Source organism: Ambystoma mexicanum, chromosome 10 (genome assembly GCF_040938575.1).
Source record: "Ambystoma mexicanum isolate Mex_15411 chromosome 10, UKY_AmexF1_1, whole genome shotgun sequence".
Taxonomy (NCBI): domain Eukaryota; kingdom Metazoa; phylum Chordata; class Amphibia; order Caudata; family Ambystomatidae; genus Ambystoma; species Ambystoma mexicanum.
In genome coordinates, this window is record NC_090932.1 from 1,374,410,541 (window position 1) to 1,374,424,840 (window position 14,300).

Sequence of the window (14,300 nt, forward strand, 5' to 3'; positions counted from 1 at the left end):
TATCAGACAACTGCAACGCACTTAGCAAGACAAGGAACAGATATTGTTACTCACTGATCTAGATGGCAGTTTAGGGGTTATCCCCCAGCCCAACTGCCAGATTAACTGACTCCCACTTAATCAGCCACTTGCCCAGACGTGCGCGCTGACACACTCTCTGCTGGTACTGAAGTGAAGTAGTTCACAATTTCGAGCGCCAATGCTCACAGGTGAAGTAGATGAGCCCAGATTCTGCAGACTGCTGACACACCCCCAGCAATAGAAATGCAATACTGCTGCCTGACTGCCACTTAATCAGCCACTTGCCCATACATGTGCGCTGACGCGCTCTCTGTTGGTTTTAAAGTAAAGCAGTTCACAATGTCGAGCATCAATGCCTACAGGTGAAGTAGATGAGCCCAGATTCAGCAGACCGCTGATTCGTTGTCCAGCAATAGAAAAACGACAGTTCCTCCCGACTGCGACTTAATCAGCCACTTGCCCAGACTCCCCATTTAGCTCCCACGCAGGGGCAGGAGCCCTCACTGGAGGGATTGTTCTGAAGAGATCCATGAGGAACTCCTTAACGAGCCTACATGACCACAGGGTGAGCTTGCCTGGAGCCCGGCTTTACTGGAATATTGCGGCAGGTGGACCTTGATGGGCAAGGTCAGAATCAGTAAGCGAGAGCAGGTATAGAAGAAGCTGTGGTGCTGTCACGCATAGCGAAGAAATGTTCCGTGGTCGGCAGCACACTGTAAAGCGTTTCCACTTGGGTTTGTAGCAGGAAAGTATAGAGGGGGCCCTGGCCTTGACTAGAATGTTCCTGCATTCCAAAGGAAGCAAGTAGTGTCCAAATTCTTGTGCTGCAGGAGCCAGGCCGTGAGGCTCAGAGAGGATGGGTCATGGTGCAAGATTGACCCTCCTTCTCTGGAGAGCAGGTTGAAAAGTAGAGGCAGGTGGATGGCTGGAATTACTGACAGATAGAGAAGGTCTGAGTAGCAGATCTGCCTGGGCCACGTGGGAGCAATGAGGATCATCTTGCAGTGGCAACGTCTGAGTGTGCTGATCACACGTAGCAACAGAGGAATCGGCTGGAATGCGTAGACTTCTCGGTTGAGGATAGCAGCTGGCAAACATCTGAAACTTTGTGTTGGTAGCTGCCGCAAACTGGTCGATTTGAGGGAGACCTCATCTGCTGAAGAGACAAGACACTTGTGCCTACTGGAGCTTCCATTCAAGGCAGAACCGCAAATCTGTGCTGCGAGAGTCCACAATGGTGTTCTGAATGCCTGCCAGGTGAAACAGAACGAGGAACATCGTTGAGCTACGGCCCAGGGCCATCTATTCTGTGCTTCCAGAGAAAGAGTGGGTGAGCGCGTCCCGCCCTGTTTCCTGATGTAAAACACAGTGGTGGTGTTGTCCATGAAGATCCACACTACCTGCCCTGGTGCAGAGGCCGAAAACACTTGAGCGCCAAGAAAACTGCGCCCATTTCCAGGATGTTGATGTGCAACCCTTTCTCTTCATGGAAGCCAGAGGCCTCTTGCGTAAGAATGTCCTGTGTGGGTACACCAACCCTCCAGAGAGGCATCTGTCATGACTATTGCTTGGTATGCGGGGGTCTGATAGGGAGCACCCTGGGAGAGATGCGGGCAAATTGACCATCATTATAAGGTCTGACGGAATTCCCGATTGAGGGCAATCTTGTCGTTCCATGGGCCGGAGACTTGCTGTCATCGGCATCCAGGAACTCTTACAGGGGCCTCATTCTCAGTCTGCAAAAGGGGACCAGATGGATACAGGAGGACATCATCTCCAGCAGTGACTTGATGGATCGCACTGTTGCAACGGAAGCCGTTAATAGCCATTGTCCTTCACTCTCTCTTCTGAAGGAGTCACTAGACACAAGAGTTTATTGAGGCAGGCACTGAGGAATAGTGTGTTCTGAGATGTGGCTTCGCAGGACTTTTGTCAATTTATCGAGAATCGCAGAGAAGTTAGGGTCTGGTCTCCGTCGTGTGCTGGATTGCCAGAGAGCGGGATCTGATGAGCCAATTGTCCAGGTAAGGATATACATGGATTCTCTTGTTACGCAGATGTTCTGCCACGTGAGCCAAGCATTTGCTGAACATCCTTGAAGATGATTTTAGGCCGAATGGCAGGGCCTTCAACTGGTAACATCATCCCTGAACAACAAAATGTCAGAATTTCCAGTGTTTGTGATGAATGGGATGTGGAAGTAAGCATCCTCCAAGTCGAGGGTCACCAGGAAATCTCCTCCCTCCAGTTAGCAGAGGATGTGCTGCAACGTGACCATCCTGAACTTTTGAGATTTGAGGAATTTGTTGAGGCATCGCAATTATAGAATGGGACTCCACCCTCTCGACTTCTTTTTCACCAGAAAGTATCTGGAGTAAACTCCAGAGATCCGGACGCGCTGAGGTATGGGTTCCATTGCCCCTTTGCTTAGCATGGCTTCAACCTCCTTTAGCAGCTGTGCCACGTGCTTTTCTTCTTGTGGAATGGGAGGAATGTGGGAGCATTTGTCCTGGAATTCCAGAGCGTGACCCTGTTGAAGAATATCAAGCCCCATTTGTCGGTGAAGATCTTGCGTCACTGATCGAAACATTGCGATAACCAAACTTCGACTAGGGTGCTGAAGTGGGGGCGCAGTCCCAGGGCCGGTTCAGGCCTGCTTCGGCATCTGCATCTTGGATGGGGGGTGATGATGATGCTGGCTGGCATTTCCATAAGTCTAGGAGCATCCCCTATATGTCTCCTGGGTGGTTGAATGGGAAGGCTGACGATAGGGCAAGGTGACCTTTTCGAGGACCATGAGACTTTCCCTTTAGAGGAGAGAAAGGATGGCCTCCTCTTCTGGAGAGTGCCCAGAGAACGTGCCATCTCAGTGTCCTTTTCTATGGCCTCTAGGGTGTCATCGACTGATTTCCCGAAGAGGTTATCACCATCCAATGGCATGTCCACCACCTTTGCTTGTGCATCCGTGCAGAAGTTGGTGGCCTTGAGCCAACCCTGGTGGTGAAGGGCCACTCCATTGCCCATCTGGTGAAAACCTGAAACAGCGATGTCCAGGGTGATGGTTACTGCATGGTCGGAGGCTACCTTCCCCTCATGGAACAACGCCAGGGCTTTGGCCTTCTTGTCAACTGGAATGAAGTCGAGGATGGGTCACAACTTGTAACATAACTCTCTGGGAGGAAGGATAGCTCGGGTGCAATGTGTTTGTCTTGGGAGCAAGACAACGCAGTGCAACACAGGTTTGAATCCGAATCCCGTGCTTAGAAACCACTTGATGGCATTCAGCGTGTTATAAATATAATAAAATTGTCATACCTCCAGAGAATGGTTAGAGTGTTGGCGGCCTTGATCATGGATGCTGCCATTGTGATGAGGCGCTTCCCAGTTGCATTCAGCTTCTTACCCTCCTGGTCAGGAAACCATAGACGATGCAGACGGGTTGGAGGACCTCTTCCTAGATGCGGCCGAGATGAGGTTTGTGACGATGGCGAGGTTGACGACGGTTGTTATGCCCTGCGACAAGGCCTTATGCTTGGCCGCTGGCGCCAGCAATTTCCTCGCGGATGGAACATGCCCGCTTGACGATAGGCTAACCATCGACAGAGATGGTGATGGTGACCGACACCTATCAGTTCTGGGTCCCGCAGCTAAGTCGAGCGTTGACGAATAGACTGTTGGAGCGTGAGATGATTTTGCCTTTTTGGTATCTTCCCCAGAGAAGTGTCCTCAAATGATATCGCCATCTTTTTGGGTCTGCCCAACCCTGGAAGAGGCATGAATACGCCTGGAGGCCATGTCAGAGGTCTTCCCTTCCTCAATCCATGCCACTAACCTCCTATGGCAGTCCTTATGTGTCTTCAAGTAGAAGGTCTGGCATATCGAACATCTGTCTGTATCGTGGTCGGGATGTAGGCAGTTGATGCACCTGAAGTGCCGATCTTCGATGAAGATGTTCTTCAGGCCGCAGTTTTCACAGGCCCTGAAGAGGCTTTTCCGCATGGCGTCGGCTATGGTCTGAAGCAAAGGCGCCTGAGGCGCCCACAGGTTAGATATCCGATGATGGACAATGATCTCCTCCGGCAATGGGTCCCCGCCACCGGTAGTCACAACGTGACTCGAGGATGATGAAAAAAATCAAGGTGAATTCTCACAAAAATAGTCAAAAAAGTTATTGAATTTCGAGGGGCGAAACACAAGGACTCACAACACGAGAATGTGCAGTAAAAATCTAAAGATGGCCACCAGGGGTGGAGCTTAAGAGGACGAATGTCATTAGCTGGGGCAGTATGACCCAAAGTGACAGCAAGAGAGTATAGAAGTGACAAGCACTTTTTTGTTTTTAAGTGAAACTGCTTTAATATTACTGAGGATTCCCAGCCTGACGACGGGGAATATTCATGACCATGTGAATCCAGGTAAAACCCCATGGCGGAGAATGCAAAAAAGACATGATTGTTTTCTGGTATCTTTCCATCTCTCCCCTGTTTCTTCTGCCACTCTTGCTATCGTCATTGCTTCTTCTAAACTTGGGTTCTTTCATTGTATGGCGTTTTTCCAGGATCTTCAAATTGTTGCAATGTATTATAATCATGTCAGAGGTTATAGTAGCTGGGGTTTTTTGTTGTTTGGAGGTAATGCAGAATCGTTGCCACTCTGGACGTTTTATTCAATGGTTTCCCTTAATGAAATTAACTCTCTAGAGAAATAAGGGCCTGCTAATTTTGTTATGCTTGCAAAAGCGTTTCTTGAATCAGGTAAACAAAAGATTAAAAGCCCTTTAGTGATATGGAGTGGCGGAATGGGGAGCATTCGATGCTCGCTCCATATCCTTCTCTAGTATGTCCCCCCATGCCTTTCAGTCTATGCACTCATTCCCAGGGGCCTTGCACAGCATGCACCATGCATAAAGACTAGAATGCCACATGTGTGCTGTATTACAAACCATCATTCACCATCCAAAGTGCTTCCAGGATAGAAGAGGAAGGAATAGTACAACTAGCAGTTGTTAACAGTAGTAAGGTGCTAGGTAAACGTGTGGGTTTGCACCCGACCTCCCTTCACTTCACTTTTGCTAATTTTGCTTTGGTTCCAAGTAGTGCCTATCTTCTCTAGTACTTTATCTTTTTAGTTTGGGCTATTAGATCACTTATAAGCCTAAACTATTGCATTAGAGTACAGATAGGGAGAAATGGCCCGTGAGGAGGGACACATAGCTTGTAGGTGTTTGGTTATTTGCCCATCCATTTATTGCCCATAGTCATGCTAATCCCTATGGCCATTCCCACCCAATTCCTGCTCCTCCCTGCCCAAAACACCTCCTAATGGTAATCTTTGAGCTCATTGTAATCAAGCCTTGACATTGTATTGTATTCTATTGTATTTGGTTATTTATATAGCGCTCTTTCCCCACTTGTGTGGCCTCATTGCGCTTTTTTCTCAGTTGGAACGCCCTCAGTGACCTTAGTCAATGTGGTGGGAAAATTCTAGTGAGTTTAGCGTAGGAGATGCATGTGTGCATGTTGCCGTTCTAGGACTTGGGTGGCTGGCAAGGCTCGACTAAGCAGCCCCAGGAGAGATCAGGCACTTGGGTGGGCGCTGTTGAAGGTTTGAGATAGATTGCTATCGCTGAGAGGGTCTATGTTAGGCCAGCTATACAGAGTTCCTTTCGGGTGGTATTCACTGTATGCTAGTGGCAGAGGTGTTGAGGTACGTCAGGTGTTTCAGTCTGGACCATAGCTGTATTCTATCGTGCATGTATGCTTGGCCGTGCCTGCGGCCTGTGTAGGTGTGAGATACACGTACCGTAAGCTGCGAGGTGGTTCGGCTGGGGCGATCTTTGTCCAGTGCAGCAGAGGCAACAGGTCTAGATTTTAGAGTCCTATACCACTGGCGTCTAGGTGTCACAATGTAGCAGGTTTGGCCATACAATATGATATGATATGATAGGTTATTTATAACGCGCTTAATACCCAGACGTTTCTAAGCGCAGACCAGGGGAACAAACCTGCTTCCAAGGCGAGCATGTTGCCGCTGAGCTATCCTCCCGAGACAGGGACAAAGATGGAGGCTACACATACATTTGGGAGACCTGTATAGTAGGAGAGAGGCCTAGGTTTCACAATGCAGCAGGCCCCAGCATACAATAAACAAAGATGGAGGCCACACCCAGACCTGAGAATCCCGCCAGTGAAAGAGAGGCCCAGGTTCCACAATGCAACGCAGCAGGCTCCACCCTATAATAAACAGAGATGGAGGCTAGGTTTCACAATGCAGTAGGGTTCAGCATACGAAAAACAGAGATGGAGGCCACACCTAGACTCGAGAATCCTGCACAGTGAGAGAGGCCCGGGTTCCACAATGCCGTAGGTTTCAGTATATGAAAAACAAAGATGGAGGCTACACCTACATTTGAGAATCATGTATAGTGGGAGAGAGGCCTAGGTTTCACAATGTCTTAGGTTTCACCATATAATAAACAGAGAAATACATTTTGCACTCAAAGGGCCAGCCAGGGTTATTTTACATCAGTCTTTTGAGAGTTAATGACTTAATTGGAGTTGTAAACCCGCTACTATTGTAATAAAAATTCCTTAAGCAGGTTGCCTCCAGCCATTTGATTCATAAGCACTCTGCGTGCCTTCACTGACGTCCTGTTAAAAACAAGCATTGGCAAAGCCAACTGTTTTGGATTGTGTATAAGCATTAGGCATTTGCCAGGAACTGCTATTAGATGCCCAGGTACTCGCACCATTTTGCACCTGCTGCCATCAATAGCCAGTTCATAGCACTATGGCTGTGCCTGGCAAGTGATTTGACCATGCCTACACAAAAGCCCAAACAGTTGGCATCACCAATGCTTACTTTTCCATTGATCTTGCAACAAACCATTCCTTGCTGCCTGGATCCTTCAAAGCAACCCTGTGTCAAACAGCACAGATATGTGTTCCTAACTAATCTAACCAGTGCATGTTGTTTTTCAAACGTCAAATACGAATGTAAAGGGATATTTTCACAGAACAAGGTTCATGAGAGCCTACACACTTTTCCTACACTTCTTTTCCAGAGAATGTGGGCATCATTCTATGCTTTAAAGAGTGATATATTGGTGGATGTGTTTAGGGTCACCTTCTTGCTCATCAGCTTGCACCAGGTGCAGTAACAATACAAGTGACGAGCAGGTCTGCACAGGTAACAGGGAAATGTTGAGTCCCACTGCCCTACTAGACTCAGAAGATAACCAAGTTAGGTCGACACAGGGCCTCATTACGAGGTTGGCGGTACAACCCGCCGGTAACCGGACTGAAATGGCCTCGACGTGTGTTACAGGAATTTGAATAGAGAACTGTGTTGCATGGATGGCCACCCCACATGATGGTGATAGACGAATGTAGGAGAGAAGTCAGGGACTTAAAGAGGGTACAGACTGCAGTGTTTAGTGCCTATTTTAATGAGGCAAAAGAATGGAGGAGAGTCCCAGAAGGAGACATATGTAGTAGTCTAGTTATCAGAGGCCATGAGGAAAAAACAATGGTTTGGAAGAGTGACAGGCAAGTTGGGTCTGGACCTTGCTTGCATTCAGGAAATGGATCTGGGCTGTAGTGGCAGAAGAGGCAATAGACGGGATGAGATTTAGATCATTAGTGCAAAGGACCCTGAGGTTAACAGAGGCCTTACAGGATAGTTGAGGAGGTGCTGGGGAAGTGGGGGATAGATGACCTCTGCTTTTGAATTGTCGAGCACTAGGCACTGACATGATATTTAGTGGTGGATGGTGGCAAGTCAGTTTGAGATATAAGAGGATAGCTCAGGTGAGAAGAAAGGTATGAGAAGAAGATTCATTAGCAAACAAGTTATTGGGAAAGCTCAAGGAGTAGATACACTTGCATAGAAAGGAGGTGTGACGAGGAGTGGACCAGGAATGAAATGTGCTAGGTAGATGACATATATGCTTATTTACAATTTACCACACAGCAAAATATGATATTGATAATGTGTCTTACTATTTGAATTTGCAAGTTAGATGCAAAAAAAGCAGATTACATGTTACCTGTACATCTGTAATAAATTGAAGTGTTGGTAATTATGTCTTATTATTTGTTTAAATAGGTAAGTGGTTTCTGCCACTGATATGTGATGGAGAAATGTATTGAGGACTTTTCGTAGGGGCAATATCAGCTCAGAAAACACTTCACCATTACAAGCTGTTACAGTAGATAAAAAGCATAATAAAGAAGGGGCACGTACCATCATCCAGAATGACTAAGAGAGGTGCAAGGAGATCACACATTCCTTGTACATATCCTATTTCAATATGTTGCCAAATGTAACTGAAATGCACACAAGACAGGAATAAGTGTTAATCTTTTGAATGACAAATAGCAAACTACGTTCAGAACTTGCATGGCATAGCTAAAGGATTGTGCTATCATGTATGTGTTATCATTTGAGCAGATTATTTACCCGTCATAATGTGTTACTTTATTGATAGCTGCAGCACTACACCAGCTGTCTGAATTGCCTCTCTCCAGATGTTTTGGACTATAACTCCTTTCATAATTCACCATTGACTATGCTGGGTAGGGTTGATGGGTGTTGTAATCCAAAACAGCTGGAGATCCAAAGAGTGAAGACACTTGGTGGAAGCTAAAATTCAGAATCTGAAAATGATGTATAAACCAGTGGTATGCTGTGACACGTATATTAACAACATGATGTTGGTCCTCACTTTAATAACATACCGATTATTATTATTATTAGGGTATTTACTGAGTGCAAACCTAGCTTCGGGGTGCAACAGCTCGCTTAACAATCATAAGGAGATGAAGGAAGCAGAGAAACAGGGAGTAGGGAGCAAAGAACAGGGAAGGGGGAGGGCAGGCTTTTTGGCAGCAAGGGATCTACATACAACCAGGCGAGGAAACAGTGGGGAGCAGATCACCCAGTCTCACGTAGGGTGGGGAGTAGCAGGTGTGTGGACCTAATTGGTAGCACCTAGAGGGGATCAATAGCCTGAGCCAGGTTAACTTGTGTTTCTAATAGGTACACATACTGCAAAAGCTTGTGACATTTTTACAACCTATAAAAAAATACAGAGACATATTGCAAATGTGCTAACTGACTATACGGTTGGACATATCTATGTAAAGAAATTACCCACTGAAGAGGGGCCACTCTGAAGGTTTGTATGAGCATTTCTAAGACTGGATTTTGAAAGAAAATGAAGTGTATAGTCATCGTCGATGCCATTAGTATATAATGGGTCTTTTTATCTGTGAAAGAAACCTTCTAACCAAACATACGGGGAACTATCGGAGGTTCCCTAAATGACTGGTTTACCTACTCAAAGACGGCAACCAAAACGAGGCAAAGAGCAAGATGCATTATTGGCAAAGGGAAGACGATGCAACTCTGTCATGACCATGTTGAACTGTGCAGTGACCTGTATCAGGGCATTACTTCAGGGACTGAGTGACTTGAAGGAGTGAGGGAGGGACACTCAATATGGCCATGTCCTTCGGGGTGGTGATAGGATCATTATTTTAATGCTTCAGAGGGCTAGTGCTTTTCAGTAACCTGGCAGCTTGGCTCCTTTTGTGTCCTGGTGGTAGTTGGCTCCAGATTTCTGAGCCTGCTCTTAATTTCAGACATACTTTAGGTGGACACAAGGAGGCCCCTGATTATGAGTGAAGGCGTGTATGTGGCTAATGACCTACAGATATGCCTTTAGTTTAACCCTAATTCAATGTAGCCCTTTTTCAAGGGGAAGCAATAGTACCTGTGCCCCAGTGATTGCTCTAAAGTTGAATGGCCACGTAGTATGTGATGCAAGCAGAGTCTATTTGTGCTACACAAGTTGCACTGAACATTCCGTCTAGTGCAGCAAATCACTGTGAATAAAATGCTTCATTTTACTATCTACATTATCACAGCAGACTCATTTAAATACTAGTAAAAAATAACGGTAAAAAGGTCATTGATTGACATATAACCACGTGAAATGAGTAAGAGGGGTGGGAAGGCCATACATTCTTTCTACCCCAAAGCAAATGTACATTGTACCTGCACATAATGTTACGCAGCTTCTCTAGGTTGGCAGGAGTAAAATACCAGTAGTTTCTGTCACACCGCTGAACATCTTTCTCAATCCGATGTAAATTTATGGTGTACAAGTCCAGCAGTTCTTGCTAAGTCACCAAAAGAGAAGAGAAGTAAAATGTAATTGAAATATATTTAACACAAAAAAGGAAACTGTGGATTTAAAACAAAGTCAGCCCCTATTGTCTGCAGCTTCTAAAAAATACATTCCAAAAATGGTAAAAAAATACTTTTATTTTGTGCCAAATATATCGAACAAACTATTTGTGTTATATAGATTATAATTTGTTTTATACATAGTCAGAAAACATCCTAGACCAACGAATTATAAACACGGTGGAAAACACACAAAAAATGTAATTAATAGAATTTAACAATCCATTAATACACTACTCAATATTATTGTAAAACATGTCTAGACAGTACAGACAAAGAAACCCTTCAAATTGTAATATATTAAACATGAATAAAGCACTCCATACTATGAAGGCCAATTTGCTGAAGATATACAGTACAGAAGCATATCTAAAAAACTTAGACAAGCGCAAGCATTTTTCTTTAAAAAACAGATCGTGATTTTAGATTGGACATGTTATTCAAACATGCATTGACAACGTCAATAGCTTTGGCTGATATATATATAGGTGCTGCTACTACATTTCCAGGTACCCACAACATTTGCCAACTACTGCCATTATGTTGCCAGGAAGTTGCATAATATGCCCAGGATGTTCCATCAAATGCCCAGGAAGTGCCATCATTTGTCAGGTATTGGGGTACTGTGCTCTGACACTCATAAGCCAGGTATTGCTATGAAATACCAGGTAAAATCTTCAAAAGTCCAGAAGAGCCAAGAGAACATCACAGGAGGTGAGGTAGTGGGAGACAGGAAGTCTGAAGGAAAGAGCACCATGAAGGAGGTTGAAACGAGGCAGAAGGAGGTTGAAGGAGATACTATAAGGGAAGAGAAGTGTTGTCTGTTTCTACCCAACTACTTATTCTGGATGCCAACCCACCCTCTCTCCCTCTTCAGTGTGTCCAGGAGAGTGTCACTCTGATGCCAGAACCAAAAAGGAAGAAAGGTAACAACACACACAGGATAGCCAAGTCACTGCTTCTTGCTGAAGCACCTAGAACTGTACTATAACATTATGTTACTACGTATAATGTGATATAGGCAGTTACTCTATTACTGCTCTTGAAACAGCTCTTTGACCGACATGAGACTATTGACCATGTAATCTCAGCAGGTCCTGCAATGTGTCAGATCATTGTGTAGTGGTGAATCTGTAAAGACCCTATACAGAAGGGGAACACGCCTCCAATCATCAGGGAAACAAGCACCCCACCCCAGGAAGAACAGAGAGACAGAGGAGAACACCAAGGCAAACAGTGCTGTGGGACTACCAGACTGAACAGGCATTTCTTAATATGGGAGGGAGGAAGTCTGCGTGGTAGCATGGTGGGTACGACCAGAGAATTCCAGCTAACGCAGCCGGGGATGAACCTATGTGGATTTGTGTGAGAAGCATGGCCTGACCGGCAGCATGGACCCAGCAACAGCAGGATGGAGAGCAGAATGGGAAGGGAACAAGGTCCTTACAATGCGAAGTCCAATAATGTCAAAGAAGATGGTGCCAAGCAGTGGTCCCAGGCTTTCTGTCTCTTAAGAACCATGCATTGTTCAATTACACTGAAAGTTACAGCCAAATACTTCTGTTTGTCCACCGGACAGTTCAGATGTTCTTTTTGGAATGGTGTCCCTTGCCTATCATTCTAATATATTTACTCCCTTTACTACGTAACTTGTTCTGGGGCTTCAGTCTCCATTTATTGACGCAAATTCTATTTTTCCCTCCTTGTTTATTCCACCTGTGAACCTGACATTACCCTCGCCTTTCAGTTCCAGCCCCTTCCTGTTTTGGTTTGTTCTGGAACGTCTTGTGACATTTTGAAAACAGTATTGGAACATGGACCAATGCTGCTGGCTTTCATGACCAGTTCCTCCAGACTGCATCCTTTGCAAATGACCAGATACTGCAGCCGACCACTACTAACTCTAGAGTCCAGAGATTCCTGTATATCAAATTCTGGTTACCCTTATACTATTATCAGGGCAAGTTGTATTTGCTGTGTTTTCAATGGATTGTCAGGTTTTAATAGTGATACATGAAAAAATTGATGTATATGCAATTTTGGTAGCAGTTTAATCTCATGGCAATCCTTTTGATCTTTTTCATAATTTCAAAAAGGTCCCATCAATAGTAGCGCAAATGTGTTGAAATAAACAGGAATTCCCAAGTAGAGGGGAGGCTAAACAAAGTATTTGTCCTACTTCCTACTGTTCTTTAAAACATTTATTTGACTTGTCATCGATGTGCGATCACCCTCTGGAGGATGTATTTCAGGACGTGCAAATTATTCTCTAATATTGGTACTGATGAACTCTCACTTATCACCAGGAGTTATTTTTGGATGAAAACGCATATGTGGCTCAAAAAGGGGAGAACATGGTACAGCTGTGCATCAGATTGTTATATGAGAATTCCAACAACGGTATTCATTTTGTCCGATCATTTTGCAACTGAGTGAGAAAGGATCTCAAAAACCTTTCCATCGATTGATTTACTCTCTCTATCTGGCCATCTGACTGCAGGTAATAACTAGGACAACGTGTCACAGGTAAAGTCTAATGTTTTACAGATAGCTGCCCGAAATTTGGAAACAAACTGCAACACTTTGGGCCTCATTCCGACCCGGGCGCAAAGGGATACCGGGCACCGTTAAGGACACCAGAGCCGGTAAATCCCTTTGTGCCCTATTCCGAGGTCCCTTTGCGGGTCTCGCTAAGGTCACCTGATTTTACCAGGCGGCCTTAGCGGGAGCCGCAAAGGGTCCAGGGAGCAAATAACGGTACTGCAAATTGCGGTACCGCTATTTGCACCTTTCCCATTCCCATTGAGCCCTATGGGGCTCAAATGGGAATGGTATTTTCAATGGGGACTTACCGGTCCCACAAAGGTCCGACTAGACCGGTAAGTCCCCATTGAATGAGGGCGGACTCGGTACCGTTATTGGAGGCAGCAATGGCGCTATTAGCGCCATGGCTACCTCCAATCTCGGAATGAGGCCCTATGTCTGTAACAATACATTCTAGTAGCCCCTGCAAGCACACAATTTTGTAAAATAAACATGCGTGATTGAAAAACCCATATATATTTTCTGCCGTTGTTTTAGGAAGAGGACAAAACATTCCAGTTGGTTGCATTCTTGGGGATTTAGTTGTCGCACATATCCTACAGGAACGTATGTAATTATTTACTTCTTAAGCATTTTGGGTCACACTAATATTTGCCCAATAGACCCCTCTAAATAATGTATGCATTGTTCAAAAAGCCACCTTAATTGTCAATAGTTCTCTGTCATAAATGGTGTTGGTTTGTTTTGCAGTGTTTATGACCTAGATAAAAATGCTACTGGATGTAACGCCTTTGTTTAAATTTCCCTACGTGAAAGTATGGCTCCAAAAGGCGTTGCTGTGGTGTCAGTTTCTACCACAAAGATTGTAATTAAATCCAGGTGCCTTGATATTGGTGCTGGAGTTAAAGCTTCCTTAATATTTGAAATGCCTGCTCCTAAAAATAGGGAGCTCTCTTGTTGGCCAAATTATTATGTGGCTGAACTGCAGGTGAAATTCTTTTAATAAACTTAGAAAAAGTGGAAAACCACCCCCAGAAACCTCTTAACTTTTTTAACTGTGTTGGGGGTGGGCCAATTTAGTATGACCTCCACGTAGGTGCTGTCCATGGTAATTCCTTCCATCGATATCTGGAATCCAAAAACGTCCACTCAAGTAGACCCGAAAACAAATTTTTCCAATTTTAAAAACAGGCTATGTTGGACTGCGCCTGCCCGCGCGACGCATGCAGACCTAATCATCTTGGCTCCCGGTGGCCGCTACATTTATCCTGCAATAACTTCTCTCATTGTTTAATAATCCCACCCCAGCTGCATTCCGGGGGCGGCGGATGTAGCGGAGAAGCAGTGACCGCAACCCCGAGGAGAAACGGAGAAGGAGATGCGAGATTCTGCCCGAATCCTGCAGACGGACGAGCCGCGGCCGTTGAAGCACAGGCATAGTGCCCGCCCCCTCCATGGCACGGCGAACGTGGGGAATCCTCTTC

The 14,300-nt window shown here is 45.3% G+C and overlaps 1 protein-coding gene across 2 annotated transcripts in view; it reads right to left on the bottom strand.

Annotated features, from left to right (window-relative positions):
* Positions 1 to 14,300, bottom strand: part of SGSM1 (small G protein signaling modulator 1) — a 1,887,833-nt gene that overhangs the window by 198,786 nt on the left and 1,674,747 nt on the right. For both annotated transcript variants that reach the window (XM_069619387.1, XM_069619388.1), the window contains exons 20-21: positions 10,081 to 10,205; positions 8,266 to 8,348 (exon numbers count right to left, since the gene is read on the bottom strand). In XM_069619387.1, coding sequence (XP_069475488.1) covers positions 8,266 to 8,348; positions 10,081 to 10,205 — 208 coding nt within the window. The remainder of the gene's footprint in view (positions 1 to 8,265; positions 8,349 to 10,080; positions 10,206 to 14,300) is intronic.